At 40.1% G+C, this 24,265-nt stretch overlaps 1 protein-coding gene across 3 annotated transcripts; it reads left to right on the top strand.

Annotated features, from left to right (window-relative positions):
- Positions 1-49: 49 nt before the first annotated feature.
- bag5 (BCL2 associated athanogene 5) lies at positions 50-23,837 on the top strand. 3 transcript variants are annotated; one of them, XM_039742292.1, is made up of 3 exons: positions 50-215; positions 5,246-5,306; positions 22,108-23,837. In XM_039742292.1, the coding sequence occupies exon 3, from the start codon at positions 22,141-22,143 to the stop codon at positions 23,491-23,493; it is 1,353 nt and encodes a 450-aa protein (XP_039598226.1). In that variant the 5' UTR covers positions 50-215; positions 5,246-5,306; positions 22,108-22,140; the 3' UTR covers positions 23,494-23,837. The 3 variants fall into 3 exon arrangements, with proteins under 3 accessions (XP_039598226.1, XP_039598227.1, XP_039598225.1); XM_039742293.1 differs by lacking the exons at positions 50-215; positions 5,246-5,306 and adding an exon at positions 6,233-6,372; XM_039742291.1 differs by lacking the exons at positions 50-215; positions 5,246-5,306 and adding an exon at positions 6,233-6,376.
- Positions 23,838-24,265: the final 428 nt, after the last annotated feature.

Below are 24,265 nucleotides of genomic sequence, written 5' to 3'. Positions count from 1 at the left end.
ACTTACCCGGAGATTCCTGTGGTGGTGAATCGGTGCCGCCCTAAACCTCATTTGTTACGCACTTTTACTGTAAGGATACAGGATTTCTAAGTTTTGAGCAAGATGAAATTCATCTATATGTATACGAAACATTCGATCTAACTCATACTGTCATTGAACGCCTATAATAAACAAGTTGCAAGGAGCAGCGCCTCGAAGAACTTTATAGAGACATGGTATTGCTTTTCATTATCATATACTTAAAATACGAACAGGTTTTAAGTTGTCACTATATTAATACTACAATCAAACGTTTTGATGAAAACATAAATTTGTCCTACAGCAATGAGTGTTTCTTTAGCAGATTAAAAATTGCCAGTGTAGAAAATTGTTTAGAACTAACTGCGGAGATGGCACGCACTGACTGATCAATGTACATTACGCTTCTTTGCTCCTTATTATTCACAGATGCCTTGATTTATTCTGTTACTAGATGAGATACCCAATCTAATGAAGGCTAGATTACTACTTTAGAACTGAATAAATAGCGATTTATTTAATTTCTTAAATACATACTTATTCCACTTTAGAATGCATATCTTATATGTATTTATATAAAAGTCATCTGAGGTGAGAAAACGTCAGATGTCAAACGATGGCGTTTTCAGAAGCATTTTTGTTGTATTTCGTAATGAGATGTCAGCAAAGTGACACCTTTTATTGGCTAACTAAAAAGAAGGGGGGACCTGAGTTGCCTCGAAAGCTTGTATATTGTAATGTTTTAGTTAGCCAATAAGTTGTGTCATTTTGCTTGAGTTCTAATTACATCCATAATGGCTAACACGGTACAGCACCCTAGTACTGTTGTACAGGGTGACACAGAAAAACGGGAACTTTTGAAAAACCCAATAAAAATAGAAGAAATCCAACAAAAAAATGTATTGACAGCAGTTGAACCACTACAACTGGCCTTTTAAGAGACAGTAATCCAAATTATCAATGTCTGAAAATTACGTCCTATAGATGGCGTCCTCCTGTACGTATGCATTCTTCCAATCTGCTGTTGAGGTTCCCACATCTCAGCTGGGATACCACGAATTTCGTCTTGAATTCTTTGTTTCAATTCATTCAGTGTCCTTGGCGAGTCGTAGACCCGACTCTTAAGGTAGCCCCACAAGAAAAAATCACAAACGGACAAATCCAGTGATCTTAAGGGGCAAGGAATGTCACCAAATCTTGAGATGACACGGTTACCGAACAATTCTCGCACGGCTGCCATTGATTGCCTTGCAATTGATTACTAAATTACTAAATGGCGAGATTGTTTACAGCTCAAGGTCCCTGTTTTGCAATGCTGCCAACTGTACATGGCTGCCACTATGCCAGGCCTGGTCTTAGGTATTATGGGGCCCTAGGTGAAAGGGGGGGGTCCAGGGGCCCCCTGAGGGGGGCGGACTGATTGCGGTTCTGCCTTCCCGCTCCCGTGCCACCTGCTGCCACTGACGAGGTGGAAGGATTTATGAGATCTTGACTTCTTCTTTCTTCTTCGACGAATGATGATGAGGGCTGATTCACTGATGTGAACGTTCGACCCATAGAGATCTTGACTCAAACCGCTCCACTTTTATAGACAGCCGCCCACGCGGACACGCCCCCGCTGGCCCACGTGATTTAAACATACGAGAGGAGGCCCGCCGCCGTCGATCCGGGGCCCCCTGGACGGTGGGGCCCTAGGCGGTCGCCTACTTCGCCTATGCCTAAGGCCGGGCCTGACTACGCATTTCAAAAGTTCCCGTTTTTCCGTGTCACCCTGTACTTTGTGAAACGCACCCATCTTAATAAAATAAGTGTCTGTGAGTCTGTGTCCGTTCAGTTGCTACATTTCTGTGTTTCCAAAAGATGGCGTCATCACAAACATTTTTACTAATAAAATGCATTTCATTTATCATTCAAATAGATGAAGCACTGCTTTTAGGAATCTCACACCAAAAGGCATATAACAGAGACATTGTGCACTGCAAACGTTAACTCTGAGATCTACGTTAATTGCTTAGATTTGAAACCGTCTCGGACGGGTAGCACAGCTAGAACTGTATAAGCAAACACCGGATTGACGTCACTCATGAGCAAGCAACATAAAGCTGGCCATGAGAGAAACAAGCTGTACTTAAATGCCAGCAATTTTCGATGTCCAACCTTGGGATTTGTTTGTGTTCATGGCAAACCAGGCACAGACAGGACATTACTGATGTTTAAATCAGAACGGATACAACTGGGAATTAGGGGTGCTCTTGGGATCAAAACGATCTGACCTGTTCCATCGTCTGTCAAAAAAAAAGAATACCACAGAAGGGTGTACCCTCAACGAAAATGATTACTGTCGCAGTCCGTGAGTTGGCTCCCTGGGGCAGTACCGAGGTAATGCCTACACTGCTTTTTCAGCGCGTTTACCGTTAACTTGTCTCTAAATCTTCATTACAATCTTTTACGTAACTTTGATTTGGGACTTAAAATGTAAGAAAACGATGAGTCGCATAGCGAAATTTCTCGAAGAAGCCACCACCAACCCCCAAAACCCCCTAGTAGACTTGGGGCAGAAAAAAGTAACCTATACTGAGATATGGACTAAGATGAGCACGCACACCAAAGTTCATATACATCACTTGAGCTGTTCTGGAATGATGTCTAAACATAAAGATAGACATTTTTCACTTTATTTATGTAGATTTACTTATTTATTTGATCCCTCTGCACAGTGGCACAGTGGTTAGGGGTATATCTGGGGTTGGTGTAAATGTAGATAACGCCCACTGACTGTGAGTTGTCTGAATGGATGTTTTTTTCTGGGTACTCCCGTGTTTCTCTCAGATCCCAAAAACATACATGTTGGGTGACTTACATTGGTGCTGTACATCTGAGGTTGGTCCATGTCTTACCAAATGCTGTTTTGAAAGGCTTAGTCCTTCCACCACTGAGTGGTTAGCACTTCTGTCTCACACTTCCAGAGCCCAAGCGTCTGTTATTGCCCATATGGAGTTTACATGATCTCCCTGTGCTTTTGTGGTTGTTTATCGCTTTCTTCAGATTTTTTTCTCCTTCATCTCAAAGATGCACAGGTTTGGATATTTACCAAGTCTAAATTGTCCAGTTGTAAGTGTGTCCTGTGATAGACTGGTGCCCAGTCATGGATTTGTTTCTGCATTGCTCTTCATGCTTCCAGGGCAGGAATCATTTACCAGTGCCCTTGACCTGGTTCAATTACCTTGTACAGTAAATAAGTGGATGGGGAGAAAAATGATGGATGTTTACTTATTCATTTGGCTGTGTTTTGTTTCTTATATTCTATCTACCTATGGAGACATCCAGAGAAATTTGTCATTTTATCTGTTTGACTATTTTTTGTATTTTTTCATTGCCAATTGGGAAGGGCAGTGGCACAGAGACCAGTATTCCATTCCTGGCCTTGGCACAATCAGTTTGGATTATAAGTAATGACTCCATATTCCTATTGTCTACACTGGCACCCCAAACCCCATCTCAGATACTGACTTGTTAGATTAATTAGCAGCTTTAATTTGGCTTGGTATTAGTGGGTATGTTAGTGTGTTGTGTGAAGAACTGGTAACTGGAGTGCTAAGCGTGGTATCCTTGAAACATGTAATGGAATAAGTGGGGTTAGAAAATGTGTGCACATTTGTTTAGGTGTTTAGAAGTAGTCTTATAAGCCCCATCCAGTAGGTTCTTCTGAGCCAGGTTGTTGTATTCAAGTGCTATGCAGATTTTCAGAGTTACCATTTTAATGTCATACCTTCCTACTTTCCTCTGCATGTTTTTGGTTTGAGTTTTGAGAAAAACTTCAGTTGCTGTTGATTTCCTGCTTGGTCCTTTCAAGGAGCAATTAAAGATTAGCTCTTAAGTTTTTCATGAAAATAAAAAGCAAGTGAAACACATTGAAGAAGATACCACTTCACTGCAAATACTCTGAATCTGTGAACATGACTAAAAAAATGTACTTCTGGTTGACCTGATTATTATTTTTTTATTTTAATAATGTAATTAAGTAAGTGGTCAGTACAGCACCTTAATGTGGCAAATATAGGAACTAACATTAACTGCGAATTTTCCCACTGATCTATCACATGAAAGGGTGTTCAGCTGAACTTTTCCATTAGGTTCTGTTGAATATGGCATAACAGTCACAAATGTGGCACATGCTATTGAATGGGAAATACCTGATACGTACTTAAAAAGCTGAACCTGAAGTGCTGAATGCTGATTTCACCTGCAAGTTGCAGGATAGAAAAATAGAAACCCCACAGAGGGGCAAGCCATGTAATTGTTAATGAGTGGCCTAAAAGTACCCACTAAAGTAACAGCAGAGTGAGAATACAACCATTTAGGGACTAGAAGAACTACTCCAAAGGAAAAGATGGCAGCAAAAGAAAAGTACTATAAGAAAGTGGACCCTGCTGCATGTTACAGAGAGCAGAGAACTTGTGTTCTGTTCATGCCTGGTGACTTAGAACAAGTTAATAGTCTTAAATAATAAACATTCTAGCTTGATAATTGGACCTTTTCCTACTTCTTATTCTGGGTTATCTCAGTGCACAGATGCCCACATCACATCATCTAAAGTTTATTGGAGGTAGATAGATAGACAGACAGATAGATATGAAAGGCACTATATAAAGCAAACAATATGAAACACAGATGGATATTAAAGGCACTAAATGAAACATAAAGTGTAAAGCAGACAGATATCCATCCATCCATCCATCATCCAACCCGCTATATCCTAACTACAGGTGCACTATATACACATACTGTAGGTAGATGGATATGAAAAGCACTATATAAAGCATACAATATAAAATACAGATATTAAAGGCACTATATAGAACATAAAGTATAAAACAGATGTGAAAGGCACAATATAAAACAAATCAGACAGATATGAAAGGCACTATATAAAACATACTATAATTTATATAATCATTTATATTATAATCGATCTATCTGTCTATCTATTTTAATACTCATATTTTCATTCTAAGTGCTTCAGCAGATGTGATTGTTATGTAAATTGTGGGTATATGCTTCACAATGGACTGAAGCCCTATGCTGGGTTGATTCCTACCTTACACCCACTGGTACTGGGATATGCTCTGGGTCTGTCCACCCTGAACTGAATAAATCATTTTAGAAAATGGACAAATAGATGTTTGAAATACTGGATATACATTATTATTCTTTTTTATTATTACAGATGTTCTTGGTTCCTATGCAGAGACTTATGAAAAGGCAACTCTTTTCTTTTCATTTGAGAGGTATGTTTTTAATGTCTTATACTTTGTTGTTGTGTAGGAGTATTATCTTAAAGTTAAAACTGTACTTTATTGTATATTGAGCTTTTAGGGTTTCCCATGTTTATCTTTGTTCATTGGACTTTGTACGTTTGCTTATATTGTCCTTTATGTAGTGTTTGTTGAGGTCCTTCAACAAGGTAAAGGTGTTAAATAAAATGCATTATTATTAACCAATCAATTAATAATATATTTATATGTAATTTTTCCACACCATATATACGTTGTCATTTACTACTTTGCCGGCACTGACATTAAAAAACACAAATAACTAAAAACCCCAGTGGTACCTGATACTTTTTGTATTACAGTTGTTAATCGTTTTCCTGCAGCTGGGAATTTGCATATAAACAATACACTTTCATCTCACACCACTTATCCTCCCGGTATCATATCAAATCGACAGATTATAAAAATAGCGAGCAGATCCATTTCCTGTATAAGTAGGCATATCAGTCCATCCGTTTTTTGAACAATTCAGGGTTGCTGAAAGGCAGGGGCTTCAGTTGCTGCGATTGACACAAGACGCCAAGTCACCCAGAAAGCGGAACAAGTCTCATACAAAACTATACTTTCACAGGGCCAATTTAAAGTGGCCAATCACCTTCACCAGCACACCTTTGAGAAGGACTGAAAGAATACCTGGCCAGACAGATAAATCTGTACGATTATAGAAAAATCAAAAATACTGATATTAATGAAAAGTCCATTCAGATAGTTTCGAGGCCTTATTTAATACTGTTTTCTTAAAATGGACTGAATGTTTTTTTTATCGAGTCAACAGATTTCAAGCAAGGAAAACGGCTCGCTAAGCAACTCCTCGTTCTGTAATGGTAGGCCTACGCTCGGGTCATTCAATAACTCTCTGTTAGGCGCTGGTTGGACCGCCATGGACAGCGGCCGTTTACTTACCGGCGTCGCTCCAACTCTGGGATAGTTGTGTGGTCGGCCCACTGCCGTTTAGTTTGTCTGACGATTTCCCGAGGTTTCCTGTTTACACGGTCGGTGATGAAGCGGCTCAGCTGCGGAGGCAGGTAAGCGCGGAGTAGTTGGGCTGGAGGGGGCATACGTGAGGTCAGGCGACAGAATGTCATTCGCTCTCGCGCGCTCTTACTCCGGTTTGTCATAAGATTCGGAACGAAATGGAAACGCTTTGATGTATGGAGGATAGAGCTGCAGTGGACAGGTGCAGTTTGTCCCGCAATTGGAGGACAGAGCTGCTGTGGCTGGATACGGTTTGTCCTGAAGCAAAGTGGCATCGCTACAGTATAACATGCAGTTTGTTCTGGAGAGGAAAGAGCTGCGATGGTCAGAGAGAGAATGTCCATAAGTATAGAAAAGAGCTTCAGTAGACAGTGACAGTTTGTCAAAAGGTAGAAGCAGAGGTGCAATATATGGCGTAGTTGGGACAGAGGTAGTAAGCTGGTCAGTCTTGCTGAAGTCAGAGCCACAGTGGACGGGGCTGTTTGTTCAGGAGCAGGAGGAGAACGGAGCTTCAATGTGTAGAGAAAGGCGCTCCAGGTTCGAGCGATGCTTAAGCGTTCAGGGACATGTTGGCTGGCTTCTCCAGGACGTAGGTCGCATTGCCAGCGTAAAACTGCTAGTTCATCTTTTTACATTTCAAACAAGATTATATGTTTTGTTACTGATGTGTTTGTAAGGGGGTTTGTATGAACATGTGTAGTTGTTCACTTTTTCACTTCAAGCATCACGTGGAGAGGGTAGTGTGTGACTGAAGCGTGATTCTGTGCAGCAAAGCAGCTCTACCTTTGTTGGTTACTCCGATTTGAAGTATTTAGGAAGGCCGTCTTTTTAATTTTCATAAACTCAGTGTTACAAACGTTAATGGAAAATGTTTTTTTCCAGCATTGCCAGTATGTCATTGAATTATGAGGAATTTATTGCAAGCTACCAGCAAATCATAAAGTGGTGGCAAAGTTGTATTTTTATTTTTTGTCTAATTAGAAACGTGATGCTAAGTGAGTTGCTTAGTGTCACTCAGCAAATAAGTAGAGGAGACTGAAACTTGACTGTCCATCTGTCATAGAGAGAAAAGCACTTTGTGCAAAGTATGTTGAAATCACTGTGCACTTTCTAAGTTTTTTTTATTCTATTTTTAAGTAAAACCTCATAAATCATATCAGGAAGCTCTACCAGTATATTATATACAGATTATTCAAGTGGCACACATTGGTTTTACCATTTTTCTCAACAGATGTGGCACTAGTAATAACACCATCTTGTAATAAAAGGTGACTGAAAGTTGCATAGTAGCTGGAACCTTAACATGAATGTCGGCTCGCTCACTGTCTTAAATGAGTTTGCATGTTGCCCCCCATGTCTATATAAGTTTTCCTCCGTCTTCCCACATATAGTTTGCTGAACTGATGCTGTGTGACTGTGTACTAGATAAGGATGTTAGAAAATGGATGACAGACAACACTGTTTTGCATATTTATTTGGGCAAGCGACTTTGACTGGGACATTGTGCCAGATTCAGAGCCATATTATACAAGTAACTAAAAGTAATTGTATAAGGGGCAGAGTGGCTATGGATCAATCTGTGCTGTATGCAGAAGGTTTCAGGTTCAAATCCTGCCGTTACTGCCAGAAGGGATACTACTCCATTGGGCCTTTGAGCAAGGCTGCAAGTGCACTGTGCAATGGCCGACGTCATGCGAAAAGACAGTTTACCCTCAGGGCGTAACAAAGTGTATCAAATCAAATAAAAAATAAAATTTGCCTTACCTAATTTAGGAGTAATTCTCATATGTGACTTAAATACCTGTATATTTAAAAATGTGTAATAAAAAATATGGATTTGCTCATTCATGCATATAGTAGTTGCACTTCTGAGTAGTAAAGTGCCTCTGAGACATGCTGGAGTTTAGTGACTTAACTGGAAAATGTAGGAGATTAAAGATGACCTGGAAATTGACAACTTTAGAAGAAATCTGCAAAGCAGCGTCTTAAGTGGGAGAGCAAGTGAATCTAGCCAGAGGCAGGATTTAACTTGCAGAGAAGATCCATAGGGACTACTGACAAGATTTGCACCTTGAGGACCGTGTTGGAAAAATAATGTAATATCCTACACCGTTTGTTGAATATTGATAGGCATGTAGCAGTATTTTCTGCAAGAGTTCGTGAAGGAATTTGAAATTAGTAAAGCTGATGGAAATGTCAAAGGTGAAACACAAACATAAGACAAAGAAAAACAATAAGATCAGGAAACATTCTGGTCACACTTCTTTTCAAGATAAACCTAGAAAAAGTCAATGGAAGGGAACCAGGGCTGTGGAGTCGGAGTCGAGGTGTCGGAGTCGGAGACAATTTTGGGTACCTGGAGTTGGAGTCGGCAAATAGTTAACCGACTCCGACTCCTACTAAATTTAAATGGGAATTAAAAAAGTAAGTTGAAATGTCCCAATTCACAAACAGTTATAATGAACTACTTCTCTGCTGTAAGAATAAAGCCCAATGCATGCAGTGCATAATGTTACCACAAAACGAACATGTCAAGTAACCATGAAGCATGCTTTTCATTGACTGTATGCATCACTATATGGGATGTAATGCACAGGTAAGGTGCGGCACTGCTTTCCATTGTGTCGTGTTCCACTGTTACAGGGAACTGTGAACCTAGCCTAAAGCCCCCCATACATTTACAGATGCACTGCCGATTTTTCGGCCGTTCAACGAGTCATCACGCCAAACGCCTGAAAAATCATCTGGTGTGTTCTCAGCTCCGTCGGCTCCCCTTCGCTATCCGCTAGTGAAGGGGGCCGAAGGATCCGAGAACACAGATCTCCCTACTTGTCTCCAGCAGAGGCTCGTTCTGCTGATCAGCTGGCCTGTGAGTGACACAATGCACTAAACTTCCGGCTGGCTGACAGAGGAGACAGCCACTGCAGCAGACAGAGGCATCACGTTACTTTGGATGGGGGCGGTGGTCGAGATTTTCGGCAAGCTGGATCTGCCCTCCATGTGGACACCGCAATCTGCGCCGCCAGTCAATTGTGTTTGTCTTTAATCTGGCATTATAGTAGAGTGTTGGCTTCCTAGCCAGTAGTTCTGTGGTGAAATGACATGTAAGTTGCCTTCCTTTCCTTCAATGGATGTAGAAAATACATTAGCATAGTATATACATACAGAGGAGTCGGAGTCGGAAGATTTAGAAACTGAGGAGTCGGAGCATTTATCTACCGACTCCACAGCCCTGAAGGGAACTGTCTTGAGCAGAATAAGCCGATGCCTGCCCTATTTGGACATAGTGGTCATGATTAGTCCACATGATGAGATGAATTCTGCCAACATCAAGAACAATATTAAAGGATTGGGACGCACATTCAACAGATGGCACTGGCGAGAGTGCAGAGTGGTTTGGGGAGGGTTTGGGAACTGAGAATTGTCAGCGAATTATAACACCATCAGTTGTACAGTGCAGAAACCCACCCTTCTATGCAGGCGACACCAAGCTACTCAACTAATGGTAGTGGAAGATACCATGGAAATGTATGGCCTTGTCTGCAGCAGCTTATCCCTATATCTACTTACACAGAAGGAAAAAAACACGAATTTAGAGGATCTTGTCTAGCTGCAGTCATCACAGAAATAAAGATGACAAGATTGTTAAAATGGTTATGACCTCTGGAGCAAGTGACCAACAGCCATGCTGTAAAAAAGATGCACCACTGACAGTTGGAAGGATGGGAAAGAGCGGGCCGGCAAATGTGGAAGTGAAACAGCAGAGACTGACGATAACCATGTGACAAGGAAATGATAAGGGTGGTTTTCTGTGGTGAAGCAGGCCAGGACCCTAGAAGGGCTGTAGTGCCAACAGGTGCTGGTGGTAGGAGAGGCCATGGAGGATACAATCACAGACCTTCAACATAATCTTCACTCCATTTTCAGTTTATGACAGAAGAAAACTAGAACGGGTTGGAGAAAGCAGTATTTAATATTAGTACTCTCAGCCATAACACATTTTTGTTTTGCCATTGTATACAGGAAAGGCAGCTGGCTTTATGCGTTCTCCTTAACCCTCACAACCTGCTGCAATGGTCACTATGGCAACATTTGTGGCTCTGTATTTTCAGATTTTTAAACAAAGACCCTTTTATATACCAACTAAAAAAGACAAATGTGGTGTTTTTTTGATCAGTTAGATGTGTTTACATGAAATGAAGAATCTAAGTTCAAAGCCCCCAAAACTTCAATTGTGCCTTTAAATATTCACCTTCCTGTTCAGACACTGAATGACATTGTGACTTTCGTGCAAATCATATCTATGTTTGCTTTTCAGCCTGCTTACAGATCTCAGAATTTTTTATAATTCGGCAGCTGGAAGTGGGACAAATAAATGGTTTTCTATGGTTTGAACGAGCAATCTTGTTCCTCCCAGTATAATTTCTTAGCAATCTGGACAAACTGTCTGCTGTTTGTGCACTGAAGTAAAAGCCACATGGCTGTTTACATACTGATTTCAAGTGTCTTCTCACTACTTCCATCGAAATAGTGCAAGTGAAGTTCAGCAGTATCTCTATACAGAATCGCACATTGATGACATTTATTGAGTTGGGTTAAAAAATAAATAGGTGTGCCCCTGGCAATGCAAACGTTCTTGTTAAAGCACCTTAGTCTGAGAGGCGGTGTTTCACAGAGTAAACAGAATCCATGATTTACTGCTTGTGTTGTGTTGCTATGATTTATCTTACAACTATTTGCTCATTGAAAACAGCTAAGTGTTTTTTTTTCCCCCACAGTAAGGACTACGCTTTTTAGTTCTAGTGGAATGGTGAATATAAAATAATTTAACAAACAACCTTTTAGAGCATATGAACAGGGAAGGAGTGGAGGCTCCATTTGAGACAACGAGACTGGAGACCTTAGGAGCAGAGACTGAAAGAACCTGTAGTTCAACCTCAAATGAGCAAGAGCTTGAAAGAAAGGAAGGGAGTCATAGTGGGTGTGGACAGTCCCATGAAAAATCTCAGTACATCCCATTAAATCTTTTTTTTTTTTTTTTACACATATGTTGACATTTCACAGTTTCTTCTTCATTTAAATGCAGTGAGAAGTCAAGCAAAACAACACCTTTCATCGACTAACTAAAAAGATTACAATATGCAAGCTTCTGAGGCAACCCAGGCCCCTTCTTCATGGAAGATGTGTAATTATCTCAATCATTTAGTAGTGTGTGTATTACATCTTGCCTGAAGAAGGGGCCTGAGTTGCCTCGAAAGCTTGCATATTGTAATCTTTCTAGTTAGCCAATAAAAGGTGTCATTTTGCTTGACCTCTCACTACATTCATAATGGCTAACATAGTACAACACCCTAGTACTGTACAATCTTCATTTAAAGAGTAACTTCAAATGAAAATTTGACTTTACAATAATTTAGTGAACAAAAAATGGTCAGATATGCCATTTCCGACTGTAGAAAAAGTAAGTCCACTGTTGGCTCAAATAGCTGCTATTGCCCCATCAAGTAAACGTCAGGCAGTCCCTGACATCGACTGGTTGAAACTTTTTCCCACTCGTCCATGCAGAATTCTTTAAGCTGTGTGATGGTTGAAGGTTGTCTTGGTTGCACAGCTCATTTCAAATTCTTCCACTGTTTTTTGATGGAATTCAGATGTGGGCTTTGACTTGGCCTCTCCAGAATCCTCCATTATTTTCAGGCATTCCTTGGTAGATTTAATTAGGATCATTGTCATGTTGAAAGCTCCATGTTTGTTTCAGCTTGAATTTTCAAACACATGGTCTCATACTATCCTCAATCACCTTCTGGTACAATGAAAAAATCATAGCAGATTCTATGATGGTGAGCTGTCCAGTCCCTGAAACAGCCAAGCATCCCCTAACCTTAACATTTCCACCAACATGCTTTATAGATGGTATCAGTTTCTTCTGGTCTAAAGCTGTCTTTAATTTTTTTCATCCAACATATCATTTGGTGTTATGGCCAAGTAACTCCTATCTTTGCCTATTCTGTCCAGAACACATTACATTGTTCCAGAAGTCCTGGTCTTTGTGTAGTTGTTCATGGATAAACTTTAGTCTTGCTCGATATTCTTTTTAAGCAGCAAAGTTTTCCACCTGGCAAACCTCTCTTGTTGATCTAATTTGTGCCATCTCTTTCTAATGGTAGGTCCATGCATTTTGACATTAACAATGGTGAGAGCTACTTGTTGGTATCTGGCTGCTGCAGGGGGAAAGCTTCTTAAAGCAGTCAAGTAGGGATATTTTGAATTTTCTGATGAAATTCTGGCATGTTTAGAGACTTCTTTGAGCATCTTGTATTCTACTTCTGAGCTGAACTTACTGGTGCAACCTGGTCCAAATAAGATGGCAGTTGTTTGAAATACTCTCCACTTGTAGATGATCTTCTGGGCAGTGTAATGGTTGATTTCCAGGTGTTTGGAGATATATTTAAATCCTTTTCCAGACTCATAAAATCTATATCCTCTTTTATGAAGGCCTAATATAGTTCATTCAACTTAGGCATGGTGATAATACACACTTGCACAACAACAACAAACCATACTAAACACCCACTCACTTTAAATAAGATGATTTCAGTCAGAATCCTCTCTAATGATGTTTTAATCATTCACACCTGATCTGGCGCACCCGATTCGTATTTGAGGTATCTATACTAATAAAAGGCAAAGGCCTGACTGACTGACTGACTCATTGACTCATCACTAATTCTCCAACTTCCCGTGTTGGTAGAAGGCTGAAATTTGTCAGGCTCATTCCTTACAGCTTACTTACAAAAGTTAAGCAGGTTTCATTTCGAAATTCTATGCGTAATGCTCATAACTGAATCCTATTTACGTACATATATATGGCCATAGCCTGCAGCTCGGTCACCGTGTGAGGCGGAGTTGCGTCACCCATCACCACGCCTCCCACGTAGTTGGCTGCCTGCCTATATTGGGTCCCCCATTCCCATGCCTCCCACGTAATTGAGTGCCTGCCCATATAAGGCTGTCCGTCAGCAGCAATCCAATAGACATGCTGCTGCTATGAGGCGTTTGTCATGCCTAAGACGAATACGATTTTCACAAGATAAAAGTTTAGTGAGAAGACGCAAGGTATACACGAGACTTTTGATCACTTTGTAACAGAGTTAAAATTGCTGGTGAAGGACTGTGCTTATGCAAACGAAGATGAGATGATCAGGGATAGAATAGCGTTTGGCACAAACTCAGCGAAAGTGCGAGAGAATCTTTTAAGTGCCGGGTCTGAGCAAACATTAAATAAAGCCGTGGACATCGCAAGATTGCACGAGATATTCGCGAGATACAAGTTTAATGAGAAGATGCAGGGTATAAACAAGACTTTTGATCACTTTGTAACAGAGTTAAAATTGCTGGTGAAGGACTGTGCGTATGCAAACGAAGATGAGATGGTCAGGGATAGAATAGTGTTTGGCACAAACTCCGCAAAAGTGCAAGAGAAATTTTTAAGTGCCGGGTCTGAGCTAACATTAAATAAAGCCGTGGACATCGCAAGATCGCACGAGATAGCACAAGCACAGCTGAGAACCTTCGATGCATGTACTCCAAGCGGCTCACGTGAACTGACTGTGAACGCAGTATGCAGAGAACAAGCAAGAGCTCCAAAGAGTGCTGAACAAAAAACGCATTACACAATTGGGAAGGCAGCAAAAGAATATGAAGCGTGTGATGCATACAAGCATATTCATAAGTGCAGCTACTGCGGAAACAAAGCAAATGGTGGAAAAAGTCAATGTCCAGCTAAAGGAAGACAGTGTAAAAAAATGTGGTAAATTGAACCACTTCGCTAAAGTTTGCAAGACTGGGAAAGGTAAACCCGTGCATGCAGTGTGTGATGTCTCAGATAAAGAGGAAGACGAGCTGTTTATTGATGCAGTAAGAAAGGAACAACCCTCTGAATCTGAACAAGCCTTTGTACACATATCAATAGTAAAGCAAGGTGTAAAGCTTAAGTTTAAATTACGTTAATAGACATGCTGCTGCTAAATATTCGCAGGCAAATCCACAACTTAATACCGGGAATGCCTGTTAAACATCTTAGATTCACGAGTACCGATTTGGGTAGTGAACACTTCGATGAATGAAACCTGTTATCTTTACAAACGGTTGACAAACACGTAATATAACTTGAACACAACACATCCTCCAAATACGAAACTGATTGAAAGAAATAATGATAATCAAATCCTTGATGACAGCAACACTCATAACAGTCACAAAACAATTACATTGACAATCATGTTACATTATTTTTAAAATGTTTCCTTTTCTTTTTCATAACTTCTTTAACACACTACTTCTCAGCTGCGAAGCGCGGGTATTTTGCTAGTTGATACAATAAATGTAGGAGTGTACTTACTTTTTCCATATGCAAAATTTGCAAGTATGTTTATTTAAATTATAAAATGGTGTATAAAATGTAAATGTGGCATGATGTATGTTATATTGCCTTTATCAAAAGATTCTGTTTAAGTGAAGATCAAAACATGATATGTCAACATATGTTAAAAAATAAGCAAATATTTCAGGGATTGTACTTACTTTTTCACATGACTGTATGTGTCAAATCTTTTAAATGTTATAATGAACAATGCGACAGGACTTGTTCCAGTAGCTGCAAATGGAAGGGTCCTGCTGTGTGGAGCAATATTGTGAGAAATATCTGTGAGCTAAGAAGCAGATGATGGTGGTGGTAAACTTTCAGATATGACATGGCTAAGCTTAAGATGAGAGTAATTCATCCACGAGTAGATGGTCAAAATCTGATCTGAAAACTAGAGATTGAAAAAGGCAAGTGAATGAAAATATGGGAGCCATTCCTGTAGTGGTCTTAAGAGAATCTGCAGGAGCATGCCTAGACAATACATATACAGTTGTGCTTGAAAGTTTGTGAACCCTTTAGAATTTTCTATATTTCTGCATAAATATGACCTAAAACATCATCAGATTTTAACTCAAGTCCTAAAAGTATATAAAGAGAAACCAGTTAAACAAATGAGACAAAAATATTATACTTGGTCATTTATTTATTGAGGAAAATGATCGAATATTACATATTTGTGAGTGGCAAAAGTATATGAACCTCTAGGATTAGCAGTTAGTTTGAAGGTGAAATTCGAGTGAGGTGTTTTCAATCAATGGGATGCCAATCCGGTGTGAGTGGGCACCATGTGTTATTTAAAGAACGGGGATCTATCAAAGTCTGCTCTTCACAACACATGTTTGTGGAAGTGTATCATGGCACGAACAAAGGAGATTTCTGAGGACCTCAGAAAAAGAGTTGTTGATGCTCATCAGGCTGGAAAAGGTTACAAAACCATCTCTAAAGAGTTTGGACTCCACCAATCCACAGTCAGACAGATTGTGTACAAATGGAGGAAATTCAAGACCATTGTTACCCTCCCCAGGTGTGGTCGACCAACAACGATCACTCCAAGAGCAAGGCATGTAATAGTCAGCGAGGTCACAAAGGACCCCAGGGTAACTTCTAAGCAACTGAAGCCCTCTCTCACATTGGCTAATGTTCATGTTCATGAGTCCACCATCAGAAGAACACTGAACAAAACTGGTGTGCATGGTAGGGTTGTAAGGAGAAAGCCACTGCTCTCCAAAAAAACATTGCTGCTCGTCTGCAGTTTGCTAAAGATCACGTGGACAAACCAGAACGCTATTGGAAGAATGTTTTGTGGACGGATGAGACCAAAATAGAACTTTTTGGTTTAAATGAAAAGCGTTATGTTTGGATAAAGGAAAACACTGCATTCCAGCATAAGAACCTTATCCCTGTGAAACATGGTGGTGGTAGTATCATGGTTTGGGCCTGTTTTGCTGTATCTGGGCCAGAACAGCTTACCTTCATTGAACAATGAATTCTGAATTATATCAGAGAATTCTAAAGGAAAATGTCAGGACATCTGTCCATGAACTGAATCTCAAGAGAAGCTGGGTCATGCAGCAAGACAACGACCCTAAGCACACAAGTTGTTCTACCAAAGATTGGTTAAAGAAGAATAAAGTTAACGTTTTGGAATGGCCAAGTCAAAGTCCTGACCTTAATCCAATTGAAATGTTGTGGAAGGACCGGAAGAGAGTAGTTAATGTGAGGAAACCCACCAACATCCCAGAGTTGAAGCTGTTCTGTAGGATGAATGGGCTAAAATTCCTCCAAGCCGGTGTGCAGGAATATTCAAAAGTTACCGGAAACGTTTAGTTGTAGTTATTGCTGCAAAGGGGGGTCACACCAGATACTGAAAGCCAAGGTTCACATACTTTTGCCACTCTGAAATATGTAATATTCGATCATTTTCCTTAAAAAATAAATGACCAAGTATAATAATTTTGTCTCATTTGTTTAACTGGTTTCTCTTTATCTACTTTTAGGACTTGAGTGAAAATCTGATGATGTTTTAGGTCATATTTATGCAGAAATAGAGAAAATTCTAAAGGGTTCACAAACATTCAAGCACAACTGTATATGAAGAATTTTCTGATCCAGCCCTTTTGAATGCTTAAGGGAAAATGAAGTAGAGTGAGAGTGTATGATACAAGAGGACTGGTCAGGTAGTAGGATATAAACCAGTCAGAGTAGAACCTGTGGGGAAAAAAAAGGGGGAAGTTTAATTGTGTCAAAATCTAATGCAAGACTGAGAAGAATGAGCTCATGTAAAGTATTTCTTTCTGATAGTAGTCGAAGTAATTAACATCTACAGGAGGCTAACATTAGAAGATCTTGCAGATCTTTTCTGGAGAGACAGGAAAAGCTGGTTGTGAATGATGTGACACAGCGTTGTTAAAAAAAAAAATGTTAGAAGAGAAACTGGATAATTGTTCTCAATAACAGCGAGCCTAAAAGAAGGCTTTTTGAGAGTGGGATTCATTACTAATAATAATATTTGTTATTTATAATGCAATTTTCTTAAATCCAATGTGCTATAAAGCATAACAAATAATAAAATAAAAATTATAAAACTTATTGTTGGATAACAAAATGAAGAAAGTATATAAGAAACACAATAAATATACCATAAAGCAGGATAACACAACGTAATAAAACATATACACCATAAAATGATACAGATTACATACAACTAAAAAAAAGCAGGCCTCAAAAGATGTTAGAATCCCTAAAGCTACATTAAATTGTTGTGTTTAAAGAAGCTTCTTAAAGCACTCAACAGTAGAAGTGTTTCTAATGGCTACTGGAGGGACATTTCGGACCTGGGGAGCATTCTCCCCCCATGGGTATAAGTTTACAAAATGGCTGCTTTGTGAAATAGGCAGCAGAACGGAGAGAGTGCTAGTGAACATAGGGACTGTCAAGGCCATAGAAGCAGTGAGGGATTGTGCCATGGACTGCTTTATAGTATATATATGGAGAAGGGTTTTGAATAGGATGCATGAACAGTGAGCCATTGTAGTTGTGAATGGGTGATATGATGGTATAATGAAGTTTAAGTAAGAACCCAAGTAGCAGTTTCATATATACTCGAACGGCTCCAGGGAATTAGCAGGAAGTCTGAAGAGAAGTGCGTTATAGATGAATCAAGACTTGGTAAGGGAATTAATAAGAGAGAGAAATTGTGGGAGTCTTGCAATATTGCCAAGGTGAAAGAAGGAAATGTTAGTGATGTGTTTAAAGTGTGCCTCAGATAAGCAGCTGTCAAAAGTAACTTATACAGTGGGTTACTATATATATATATATATATATATATATATATATATATATATATATATATATATATATATATATATATATATATATATATATATATATATATATATATATATGAAGGAATACTAATTAAAATAATGTCAGTGTTTTAACTGATTTAGCTTAAGGAAATGGGTTGCATCTATGCTTTTATTTCTTGGAGACAAATGGTAAGGACAGCAGGAGTGAAATACATGCTAGGTTTTATAGCAATGTAGATTTGAGCGTCATCTGAATAACAGTGATAACCCAAACTGTATTTCCTTATGATATGTCCTAAGGGTATCATATAGATATTAGATAAAATAGGGTCTAGAACTCAACCCTGGTTAACACCATGTAGTACTGATGCAAAGTGAAAATTGTTATTAGTCATGAGAACAAACTGAGAACAGTCTTCTAAATTGAATTTGAACCAGTCAAAAGCAAGCACTGAGGTCAAGCAGAACTAAAATGTTGATGAGCCAATTATGCGGTCATGTAAACCCTTAACCAGGTTACTGTTGTGAATTTTGTAGTCTGCACATGTCCATTGCACTCTGATAGCCTATGCATGTATTTTCTTTGCACACGTTTTCAGCAGCCACGGGTAGAAGCATCCACAAACAAATTTCCAGAGTCAAATGTTTGTGTGATTGCATTATTCATTCTCTTTGCTGAAATTATCTGTCTCAATATTTCAGAAATTACTAAATGTATGCTGATGAACTGAATGTGCAGTGCTAAACTCGGCAACACAATCCTGAGAGCAGCAGGGTCACTAGTGTTAAAAGTAACATGCGTTATGTAGTCTGATTACTTTTTAAACCGACGAGTATCCTAAAGCAATACTTACTTCTCTTATTGAAGTAAAAATACATACATTATTATTATTCCAGCAGCACTGCATGTAAGGCAAGAAGCACATAACTTAGTCGCACAGCCAAGCAGAAAAGAGTTTGATGTGTGCAGTCCTGTAAATAAAGCATCAGTTTGACTAAATACATTTTTAAAACGCAAGGAAATTTTAATAGCCATCAGGCTTATTTTTTGATTCATGGTTGCGCATGATGATATTTAAGCCTTTCTTTTTTTTTTTTTTTTGCATAGTTTAATGACATTGGAGCATTTTGACAAAAGAGAACTCCAGAAGATAACTTGCATGTGTAAACACGGATTTTTAAAGAAACAAAGTTTCTACATTAATTCACCTTAACCTGGTTATGTATGTGCATGTAAACTCAATGTGTGACTATGGATGAGGTCATCCATGGCATTGGTGATTAAACAGGAAGGTAGAGTAAGTTTAGTTGAAATGTGTAGGTGGACAAGAGTAAAAGATTCTTCTTTTCTAAGCATAAATGACCAATTGAGAGCAATTACTTCTCTAACATAAGGGAGGGTAAGAAAGACGAAAAGGGACAGCAATACTTATTAACAGCAATTGGCTGTTTTACATTCAGATTTAGACAGTGTATTGTTGCGGGAAAATGGTTCTCGGGATATGAACATAAGTAGGCAAAGAATCAGAGAGAAGAGGTCCAATACTTCTATTTTATTTACTTAATCAATTATAACATTTAAATACATATGAATGGGTTATAGAAATAAAGAGACAAACTTATACTTACAATAACATACATACATACATACAGTAACATACATCAAAAGACCCAGAGCCATCATCCCAGACCAGTAGACTGAGGGGGCCCGCTTGTCAGTCTTGTCAAAGGACCAACCCATTTAGCCTTTCATTTACCGGGCGGTGCGCGCTGTCCCCACGGTTGAGCCTCCAAAGAAACTGAGGGCGGAACCTTCCCTTATATACTAATTGAGCTTCCTTGCCCAAAGCGGCTTACGTGTAAGCAGTGCATACAGAAGTGATTAGTTTCAGCACACACACCTTTCCACGGGACGCGGTGTTGTTTTGCACTTGGTCCTGATGATGACGACACCTGGTACCAAACGGCACACAAAAATAAGAATTGCGTAGTGAAGCCCCTTGAAGTGAAAAACAAGTCAGCATGCCCCTTTATCCTGACGGAGACGGCGTCTGGTACCAAAAGGCACACAAAAATAGTGAAGCCCCTCGAAGTGAAAAACAAGTCAGCATAACCCTCTGGCCATATTCCCAGTACTTTTCCTTCTTGAAGCTGGTTTTTGCGCTGAGCGACCAACGCCCATCTGCTCTCTTGATCCCCCCCCTCTCTTTAGAAAAATCCTTCCATTACAGACAGGTATCTGAGATCAGAAAAGAGAGTGCAGGTGGGCCAGAGTTGAGAAGGAACGGTGTCTGCTGGACCAGAAACTAGAGGACAGTGGCTATGAAGAAAGAAGAGAAATGGGGAAAAATAGGAGAACATTGGTTACAAAGCCTGCTACAAAGATCTGTTCAAAAGAATTGGGAGAGAGGAGAACAGAGCACTAAAGGCAGAAGCACATAGAGAAGAATGATCCCTTGGGGGGATGAAGCCTGGAAGGTGTAGGTGGAGTGATGGTAAGCTTGAAAGCAAATGGACACACATCAATCACACATGACAAAGTGGGTTTGATCTTGGTAGTAGAACTTGATCTGGCAATAGTAGTTTAGCCATTCAGTCCTGCTTTTGATAGTGAGCACCATTAAAAAATGCTTTTCAAGGAAAATGGCATTGTCCCTTATAACAGTGGGTGTCACTGCTTCCTCACACATCCTTTGCTGTTTACTATTCATGGAGCTAACACATTTTTTCACTCCTCTCTCATGAATGCTCATGGACATTCTTGTCTCTAGGTCATCATGTTTTCCTTCAGGACTGGGGTAAGTGAAGGTAGAGTGTTTGTTAAATACGGCTTTAGTGTATCCTTTTTGTTTTATTTTTTAAACACGTTTCTTCATATTTTTTTTTGTTCAAATTCACTACAGATTTGGTTAAAGGAAAAAGAAATCTTTATCCTAAATGACATGTACTGCCTTAGGCTGAAATGATGTGAAAGTACAGGATGATGATGTGAAAATGCCTAGAATCTGTTGTGGGAGGGTGTTTTCTATGTAAGCTCTTGGGAATGTGCACACGATTGCAGATAGTTTCCTTGCAAAGACACAGATTAAAAGGGTACAGTTATAACTGTGCAACTCATTGCAATAGGTTTTTGGCAGTAAATGTCCTGTACAGAGATCTCTTGAACAGACAGTGTGGAGTAGGTTAGGTATGACTTCAACCTTTAAATAAATTTGCCTAGCAATTGACTGCATCTGCTTTAAATTCTAATTATGAAAAAATAGAAATTGGCAACTCTTGGTTTTTTAAATGTTTTTATACTCCCTACCAGGCAGTTCATGTGAAAATGTGCTGACATACATTTGATTTATTGATTTCCCATCATTATTGAAATGCATAAATGCCATCTTCATATTATGTCATCATAAACTTGTTTGTCTTTCTGTTCACAGCCGTACTGACATTGTGTTTATAAAGGCACTGCTCCGGTGTTTGCTCACCATATACTGTACTTATTTTTGCCACAAAATATTGATCTGTTTTACAGGAGGAGCTGATATGCGGTTTAGCAGTTTACTTCCTAAATTAAACTCCTGCCATGCATGTTTCTTAATAAACATGTGTGAACTGTACCTGCAGTGGCATCTACTCAGTTCCGTATAGTTCACTGTGTTTGTTCATTATTATTATTGTCACACGTTTCAAGGCTCATATGCAGTGACTAGAAAGGGAACTTGGCGACCGTAAGACATATTTTTTCCTCTACCTTTAAACTGGCCGTTAATTCTTATGTTTTGTTTCTATGTTTGTTATGTTAGATACAAAAACTCAAGTGCTTTTTTGCCGTTTTTCATGGTTCACTTTACTCATACACAAGTAGAGAAGGAGGATTATAAATGTAATGCATCTATTTTCAGCAACTGTAATTACTGCTCAGTATCGCCTTGTCTTTAGACGTTTTTCTTCAGTAAGCAAGAAGGTCATCTGATGTTACTCAGTGCTGTTAAATATTACTGCATTGAGGAAAAACTGCATATGTTTACAGTTTTTATTTTTTTCCCCTCTGCAGCCTGTTCCCCAAAACCTTTAATGCCTGAAAAGCATGGAAATGGGAAATCAGCATCCTTCCATGGTCCGGCTCCAGGAGATTGTAAAGGAAGTTAAGGTCCTTGGGCAGCAGGTGGCATCCTTCAGTGGTCTGCAGAGTGATAAAGACTATCGTAAATTGGAGAGGGCCTTAACGCGCCAGCTTTTCGAGATCGATTCTGTGGAAACAGAGGGCAAGGGGGACATCCAGCAGGCAAGAAAGAGGGCAGCGCAGGAAGTGGAAAGCCTGCTGAGGCAGCTAGAACAGAATGTCAACCATCCCATGCGGCTGGAGATTGAGAAGATCTACCTGGAGGCACAGAACCGCATCACCCAGGAGGTGAGGATCCTCCGTGGAGGAGGGGGTAACATTAGCGATGAGTTTGTGGATGGCATCCAGGATGTCATTTTGCGCCTGACCCAGATCAAAACTGGAGGAAAGGTGCACCTGCGTAAAGCCAGGTATCGTGCTCTGACAAGAGTATGTGCAGTACATGACATTATTGAGAACTGCATGAAGCAACAGGCACAGTGTCTTCCACTTTCAGAAGGCATCCATGTGTCTGTACCCAAGATCAATGCCATTATGGTTGAGGTCAATAAGTCTCGAGGGGATCTGATTGCCCTGCTTATGGGATTAAACAATGAAGACAGCTGTGGACACCTCTCCCGTGTCCTTACAGGACTTCTGGTGGAACTTGATGCTCTTGATGTGTCTGGGAACACTCAAGTTCGTAATTACAGGAAGCAGGTGGTAGAGGAGATCAACAGCCTACTGAAGCACTTGGATCTGGAGGGTGAGGGGGACTCCACCTGCAGGTATGACTTGGCTAAGAATGAGTCCATCCAGAAGATTGAGGAGATTCGTCGCACGGTAGCCCAACTGCAGAGTGAGCTTGTAAAAACTGAAACAACACAAGAGCTTCATTTCAAACCCAAGGCTGAACTACAGGGATTGTTGACCAAATTAGATGAGGTGAGCACTGCCAGGAACCCCTGCATTCGGGAGGCAAGGCGTAGGGCAGTGCTGGAGGTGCAGGCAGTGATCACCTATATTGACCTGAAAGAGGCTCTAGAGAAACGGCAGGCTGCTCTGCCCTATGCGGACGAGCATCCCTCCCATAAGGCCGTATGGAATGTCTTGACCAGCCTGTCTGAACTTCAGAGAAAGGTGCTAGAGTTTGGTGGAAAAAGAGCTGACAAAAGCTACATCATGTTAGAAGAGCTACTCACGAAACAGCTTCTGACGCTTGATGCTGTTGATCCACAGGGCGATGAGATGTCCAAAGTTGCCCGGAAACAGGCAGTTCGGTTTGCCCAAACTATTCTCAACTACCTGGACATGAAAACAGATGAGTGGGAGTACTGATGCGAGTTGGTACCCTGTAAAGTGTTGGGTGTGTCCACTTTGTGACATTTCTAGAGCAGCTGCATTGACAAGTGGAGTCTGCTTTTGGTCCCTCGTCTTTGAAGTTACGCTAGTGCGTGGTTTTGTGCTTGTATCTGCTCATTGTGCACTTTATCAAAAAAGCATGAAAACGTCTTGTGTTTTTGGATTCAAAATAGACCAGAAGGGCTCTATGATGTTCTCGAGTATGACCTTGAGAGATGTGAACAGCTGTTTAGACACCTGATGACGAGGTGGTGCCACCCAGGGGAGAACTGAGTGTGTGTTTCCCACATATATGAATAAATTACAGCCTTTCAGTCTGATTCATAAACAATTTGCACTATTTATAAGTGGGGAACATTTTATGCAAAAATGGTCCTTTTGAGGAGCACCCTCCGGCTGTCCTTACTAATGTGCAACTGGCTAACAGGACTGCTGCCTGCCATCTTTACTTCAATGCAACAGTTGCTTCAAAATAACTGAAGCTTTGAGGTGAGCAGAATGAGATACAGACCTTACTGCCCTGTTTTGGATGGTTGGGACATTTTTGTAGTATGTAAGTCCTTTTAGAATCCCAAGCCTCCAACAGCTGACAGTAGGTCTACTCTTTGTCATGATTCCTCTGTCTTCCTGATTCACTGTGACTTAGTAGAGTTGGTACAGTGTAGCTTATGAAATGTCAATCTGAGTTAACCCTGAGATCTGTTCTGCTGGTTTCCCTCATGCTGTCCTTCAAGTCACAACATTACCT

Source organism: Polypterus senegalus, chromosome 18, assembly GCF_016835505.1.
Source record: "Polypterus senegalus isolate Bchr_013 chromosome 18, ASM1683550v1, whole genome shotgun sequence".
Lineage (NCBI taxonomy): Eukaryota > Metazoa > Chordata > Cladistia > Polypteriformes > Polypteridae > Polypterus > Polypterus senegalus.
This window is presented reverse-complemented; position numbering and strand designations above follow the sequence as displayed.

Bases quoted from the DNA above. Each gene is read 5' to 3' on its own strand.
- bag5 (XM_039742292.1), top strand. From the start codon at position 22,141: ATGGAAATGGGAAATCAGCATCCTTCCATGGTCCGGCTCCAGGAGATT.